This window comes from Myotis brandtii, unplaced genomic scaffold (assembly GCF_000412655.1).
Source record: "Myotis brandtii unplaced genomic scaffold, ASM41265v1 scaffold237, whole genome shotgun sequence".
Lineage (NCBI taxonomy): Eukaryota > Metazoa > Chordata > Mammalia > Chiroptera > Vespertilionidae > Myotis > Myotis brandtii.
In genome coordinates this window covers 7,105,338-7,112,631 of record NW_005358943.1, presented here as the reverse complement: position 1 = coordinate 7,112,631, position 7,294 = coordinate 7,105,338, and the positions used below count along the sequence as shown (strand labels likewise).

The 7,294-nt window shown below is 36.3% G+C and overlaps 1 protein-coding gene across 1 annotated transcript in view; it reads right to left on the bottom strand.

Moving 5' to 3' along the window:
• Window positions 1-7,294, bottom strand: part of KLRD1 (killer cell lectin-like receptor subfamily D, member 1) — an 18,437-nt gene that overhangs the window by 8,044 nt on the left and 3,099 nt on the right. The window contains exons 3-6 of the mRNA XM_005866842.2: window positions 7,137-7,226; window positions 5,700-5,927; window positions 3,632-3,774; window positions 1,527-1,630 (exon numbers count right to left, since the gene is read on the bottom strand). Coding sequence (XP_005866904.1) covers window positions 1,527-1,630; window positions 3,632-3,774; window positions 5,700-5,927; window positions 7,137-7,226 — 565 coding nt within the window. The remainder of the gene's footprint in view (window positions 1-1,526; window positions 1,631-3,631; window positions 3,775-5,699; window positions 5,928-7,136; window positions 7,227-7,294) is intronic.

The following is a 7,294-nucleotide window of genomic DNA, read 5'->3' as shown; positions in this document are numbered from 1 at the left end:
TGCAGCTGTGGCCAGGCTTAACCTACTCCTGCATCGCCCCAATACAGAAAAGGTGTGTGCCGGCCACCAGAACCTTCTGCCCATTACTCAAACCTCAAGTCGGGCTCTAGAAACCACACCATCACGAAAGGGTTTTGCAGCAGGTTGAGTCAGGCCATATGAAGACTGTACAACCCAGGATTCAAGTGATCCCTTCATTTACTTGCACTTTATCCTAAGTGTGACAACCTACCCAACCCTACCCGAGTGTGACAAGCTATCCCATTTCGTCCCCTTTGCAGAGCGTGATCGGTTTAATTAACCATGCAATTTGAGCATCTTACTATGGCCCATGAGCCTTCTGCTCTGTGACCTCTGGGATAGTTTGCCTGGCGTGGGTACTCACAGGCCTTAGTTACATCAAGGTAATTTCCTGCATGACATCTTGTGTAGGTTTGCAGCCCAGAACTACTACATGACTTGCAGGGCCCAACTTTAGAATTAGAAGTGACCCAGATTTATAATGCCCCGAGGTATCCAACAAAAGCAGATTATTTCTTGAGGAAGTCACTGTCTTCTCAGTTCTCAAATAATTTCCATAACAATTCAAAATGGAAAAAAAACTATCACTAAACACTACAAAGAAAATGGCATTATGAACGGCAACCAGCAGAAACAATAGATTAGTCCCATAAAACTTCAAATATTAGAATGATCACATATCAAGGATAAAATAAGATGTTTACTATCATTAAAGAAATAAACAACAGCTTGAAAATATGAGTAACTAGCAAGGAGATTGGAAAACATAAAACAGTTATAAGCATAACCAATGGACACAGACAGTAGGGTTGAGGGCCTGTGCGGGAGGGTGGGAGTGGGTAGGGAGAGGTCAATGGGGGGGAAAGGAGACATGTGTAATATTTTCAACAACAAAGAATTTAATTAAAAAAATAAAACATAAAACAGAATTTCTAGAAACAAAAATATAATAGTTATAATTTTTTTAAAATCATTGAACAGTTTGACAGCAGATTATATCTTAATGTAAACCCAAGAGTTTACAAAATGCTGCACTTCTAAATAGGACTATGGGGAAGGTGTCTGTGTGTGTATATAATAGCTTAAATTTATATTTTATAAATAATATATACGCATAGATATGTAAACTAAAAAAAAGTTTCAAATGAATTTTGGAGATACTCAAAATATTCATTTGCGGTTATGGGAGGGATCACTATGGCTAAATCAGGATGATCCAATCATTTCATGTCACTTTATGATTTTTAAAATCCTGTGCACCTCATAACATAATTTTCTGAGCATGTGTTTAGCATCATAATTTTATTATTAATAACTGCATGATACTTCTCTCTTTTTTTAACTGTACTTCTTAAAACACTTTCTTAGTCATTCTGCTTATTCTTATCAATAACCTCTACTTGAAAATGAGTTAAGCTGTGTGAAATGAGAGAAGACACTTTTTAGAAACAATACTCCCAACCCCAACACCGATATTATAGCTTGGATGCATTTCAGAGACTTACATTCCAGGTGTGCCCTTGTCAATCCATTCCCATTTACTTTCCTTTTCATTAAATGACAATCCAATCCAGTAGTTATTTTTATAAGTCTGGGATTGAAGGAAGGCCTGTAAAGGAATCACAACATGTGTGACTAAATTTCCATCAGTTAGATGAATGGAGATGACAGGAAAAGCAGCCAGCTGAGTTGGTGACCAGTCCTCTGCTGCTCCCCACATCATCCTATATACTTCCTTTCTAGAAAGTTTTCTACCCTCAATTCTTGTATTTTCATTTTCCAACATAATTTTCTCCTAGTACATTATTTGTATCACAAATGGCTGCAAGAGCCCTGGCCGGTTTGGCTCAGTGGATAGAGCGTCAGTGTGGGAACTGAAGGGTCCCGGGTTTGATTCTTGTCAAGGGCACATGCCCAGTTGCAGGCTTGATCCCCAGTCGGGAGCAGGGGGGAGGTCAGGAGACAGCCAATCAATGATTCTCTCTCATCATTGATGTTTCAATCTCTCTCTCCCTCTCCCTTCTTCTCTGAAATCAATAAAAATATATATTTTTTTAAATGGTTGCAAGCATCATAGATTATTTAAAACATGGGAAAAATTAAAATCTAAATATCTAACAATAGGAGACATAAAATAATTTGATACTTTGTGAACTGATTCAAAAGCATGCTCCATAAAAATATTTAAGTACATAGAAAAATAATTATGCATATTTTAAGTGAAAGAAGGAATCTTCAAAACAAATATATTAAAATAAGAGTATGTGGGGAGGTGTACATTACAGCCTTCAGCCTCATAAGAGGAAACCTTGCTATAGTTTAGTAGTTGGAAGGGGTAGAGGAAAATGGGGGAGAATTTAGGAATATTTACTAGTCCAAAAATGTAAAATCAAAGTGACATAATACATAACGTCTAATTAAATGACTAAATGTGTTTTGTAAATATAGGTTTAAATTTAACTGTTTTACTGCATCTAATACAGAAAATATTTCATGGCAAGATAAAATCTTCTGCATTATGATTTAAAACATCTTTTGGATTTGTATATAAATTGTGTGAACCAGGAGGTCACGGTTCGATTCCTGGTCACGACACATGCCTGGGTTGCTGGCTCAATCCCCAGTGTGGTGTATGCAAGAGGCAGCTAATCAATGATTTTCTCTCATCATTGATGTTTCTAATTCTCCCTCTTTCTCCCTTCTTCTCTAAAATCAATAAAAAAACTTTTTAAAGAATATTGATCAAGTAAATGTTGCCTGCAGATGCAATGAAAATCACCATGAGGCTAAAACTGTAAAACTGTTATCACTTTTATGTTTCTCATCATTATTTCCATTTCGACAGGTGGGGAAACTGAAACTAAGAGAGGATAAGTCATTTACCAAGGTTAACGAACTAGTAAGTGCCAGAGCTGGAACTGACCACAGGCAGTCTGGCTCCTGGATTCCTTGTAGTAACTACTCGACCATGTTACTCCAGGATTTCAGTTGTCACCTTATTGGGAGAAATAACTGCTGGTTCCAGTCTGTACAATTAAGTACTTCATCAAAAGTGAGGCATATTTCTCTGTGAGTGTTTTTCTTGAAAGAAAGATGATTGCAAAGACCCAAAATGCATCTTCTAAGGCCGTGGTTGGCAAACTGCGGCTCGCGAGCCACATGCGGCTCTTTGGCCCCTTGAGTGTGGCTCTTCCACAAAATACCACGTGCAGGCGCGCAAGTACAGTACGATTGAAACTTCGTGGCCCATGCGCAGAAGTCGGTATTTTGTGGAAGAGCCACACTCAAGGGGTCAAAGAGCTGCATGTGGCTCCCAAGCTGCAGTTTGCAGACCACTGCTCTAAGGGGTTTCCACTTTGCACATAATAATGATCATGATAGGTAATATGTACTGCATGCTTAGTAAATAACAAGATCGTGTTCCTGTTAGTAGGCATAGTCTCCTGAGAGCCTCTTAACTGTATTACTTTTGCTCACTCAACAGACACAACACAAAGAATAGCTGAAGGTTCCTTTTTCTGGGCCCCTCCCCCTATCCTCCATTTTTTTGGGTGTGAGAGTGGGAGACAAAGTCCAAGAGAATAAAAGTGAATATAATCATCCATGATACCAGTTCATCTTCATTGTCTATCTTCAAAAGAGATAATCCTTTATTTTGGCAAGTCTGTTTACATTCCATCCAGTTTTTCTTTTCAGTGGTAAAAAGGTAACAGTTTACCCCACAACAGGACCAGAGTTCTTCAATGAGTTTGCCTACAACATATAAGGTAAAACATTAAACTTCTTGTTACAATATATTTATCAGCCTTCTATAACTAAATAAAATCTTAATAGCTACCAATAATGATAACATGAGGTTCATCAAAATTCTGGAATGCCAAGAGACATCAGCACTCCCATGTTCAATGTAGCATTATTCACAATAGCCAAGATATGGAGCCATCCCAAATGTCCATCAACAGATGAATGGACTTAAAAATGTGGTCTATACCTACTTGAAGTACAATTCAGCCTTAAATAGAAGGAAATCCTGCCAGATGCAGCAACATGGATGAACCTTGAGGATATTATGCTAAATGAAATATGCCAGACACAGGACAAAAACTACATGAATGCAGTCACATGGGGTATTTTAAACAGTCAAACTCAGAGAAACAGAACATAGCATGGTGGTTACCAGGGGCAAGTAGGAGGGAGAAATGGGTAGTTGCTCAATGGGTATAAAGCTTCAGTTATGCAAGATGAATAAATTCTAGACATCTGCTATACAGCATAGTGCCTATAGTTGACAATATTGCATTGTGCACCTAAAAACTTGGTAAGAAGCCCTAGGCAGTTTGGCTCAGTGGATAGAGTGTTGGCCTGAGGACAAAGGGTCCCAGGTTCGCTCCGGTCAAGGGCACATACCTTACTTGCAGGCTCCTCCCCAGACTGGGCCCTGGTCAGGGCTCATGCAGGAGGCAGCCAATTGATGTGTTTCTCTCACATTGATGTTTTTCTCTATCTTTCCCTCTCTCTACCACTCACCCTAAAAATCAATGGAAAAATATCCTCAGATGAGGATCAAAAAATAAAATAAAAACTTGGTAAAAGGAGAGATTGTATGTACCACAAAAATAAAAAAGGAACATGAGGAAACTTTGGGAGATATTACCCTAATTGTAGATCATTTTACAAGTGTATGTATATATCCAAAGTCATCAAATTGTATACATTAAATATATACAGTTTTTAAAATATTATTAATATCTCAATAAGCTGCTTAAAGAATAATAAAATTCAAATAAATTTCTGGAATGTCTTCTAAATAACATTATTTGGAATTTTTTTTCTTTATCTCTTATGTATTTTACAATATACCAAGTTTTTAAAATATTATTGATGCTTTAATAATGGAAACAATAATTTCCACTGATTACCATGCCTAAATGAGATTAAATATGCAAAAGCTCTTTGTAACTCTAAATCCTAAACAAATATGTATTAATTGCTGATAACCAGGACAATTCACTCCATTGTTATGCATGATAACAGAATTTATTGTATGAAATTAATATTTTTACCTCTTGTAATTTTTATAGGTATTACCATACAGAGTTGCACAAACATCAGCACTATGACAAATCTTGCAGGTGTATTGTAGGGAATGCATATTGATCACAACCGACCAAAAATCTGAAGTCAAGGCAGAATGGAAAAACAAGACACACACACACACACACACACACACACACACACACACACACACTTACAATTATCTTTACAACAGCATTCAAATAAAAGGCTTTATGCCCATTGCAGCCTAAGTCTATTTTTATTGATAGCATCCACTTCAGCAACAAAGTAGAAGTGACAAATTTGCCCACAGGTCCAAAATAATCTGAATTTTCAAGGGAGCTAACATATTATTTCACCTCTGGAAGCAGTAGAAAGGCAAGAACTGCCATTAACTTTTGGGGAATACAGGGCCCGGCTAATCTAACCATGGCTCTTGGGGTCTCAATCCCATATTCAAAAAAGCAATCTCAAATACCCATATTATTTCAAAGAGGCATAAATTAAATTTCCCCAGTAGACCTAGATAACTAGCATATAACAAGCCTGTTATTAACTTTGAAGCTTCTGAAGAAGAAATAATGTAAAATCATGCAGTCTCTCACTGGAGAGTTCCTTCATACCTGTATGTTGCAAAGATTTTGAAGAGATTTTCTTTTTTCTATGACATGTCTTCTCTTCTATTAATGGTGAGACCGGTTTCTTTTCCCACTGAACTGTTTTGTTTTCGAGAATGTCAGACGCTGGAGTCGTATTTGCCAAATGTTGCTTTGTTAAGCAGTTGTTGTTTTGCATAATGTGGTTTTGTAAAATGTCATCTTGTTGATGTTTTTGTTGATTACACTGAAAAACTAAAATTAATAGAATAGATAAAATGCAAAAGGGTACTCATAATGCTTAAATGCTGAAAGTAAAGAGAAAAAATCTCACTTCGACAATCAACCGATTTCATTACTTTAATTAGCAATTTGACATTTAGAAAGTAACACCTCAGTAAGTTGATGATAGAAATGAAAACATCAAACTTCTCACTGTTAGCAATTTAAGTCTAGAATAAATAAAATAAGAGATCTGAGTAAAATTATGATACCATTCAGTATAGTTTCATTTTGATAGCACATTATTTAAAAATAGGTACCAAAGTAAAAATCAGTTAGCCAACTTTTAGCAACACATCTTCTGAGTATGAAAATCTGCACTAAGACACATGAAGAAATAGCACCATTATTATTAACTAGGATAAACACAGGAAAAAGGAGGAAGATCCCAATATGTCACTTTATCTGAGTGCAATATATTACTGATTTCCTCTAAAGATATCAAGGAATTCAAATAAAAAATAAAAGTTAATGGACTCAAGATTCTAACATCTATGTACAGAATCACTCTAAATTTTTACTAAATCATTTCTTCATTGTATTCTTTTTTTAGCTTTATTTTTAATGTTGACACTATTATAAATATCCCCTTACCCTTCCCCCACCTCTTTGCCCACCTCCACCCAGCCACCACCCCCTTCCCTCTAGCTATCGCCACACTGTTGTCTGTGTCTGTGGGTTATGCATATATGTTCTTTGGCTAATCTCTTCACCTTCTTTCATCCACCACCCTAATCCTCCCTCCCCTCTGACAGCTGTTAGTCTGTTCCATGTATCCATGCCTCTGTTTCTATTTTGTTCATCAGTTTAGTTTGTTCATTACAGTCCACATATAAATGAGATTATAGAAAAATAAAAGAAAGTCATAATTTATTTCAAACAGTTGTTTCTTAAAGAATGTTTATCTAAGATTCACAATGATCGAAACTCAGAACGCAGAATATTACTAAGTCCTATATCAAAAGGAATATTACCTGTATGATAAAGAATGAGGCTGCAGAGTCAATGAAATGGGTAAGTGAAGTGAAAATAATACTGTGCTGTGTCTAGGAAAAAATCACCAAGAAAAAGCCATCTGAAACATTCCCTTATGATATCCAGGGAACAACCGATTGTTAATAACTGCAACATTGGTGATTAGTGCTATTACTCAGACTCAAAGAATGTATTTCAGTTACTTACACATTGTTCCCAACACTATGATTATCATGATTAGAAGTAAACAGAGGATCCCAAGAGCCACTGCAATGAGATGTGAGGGTCCTGAAAACTCTTTAAATAAAGAAAAAAAATTAATCATCAGGATAGAAGGATATATATAACAACATTTATATATATAT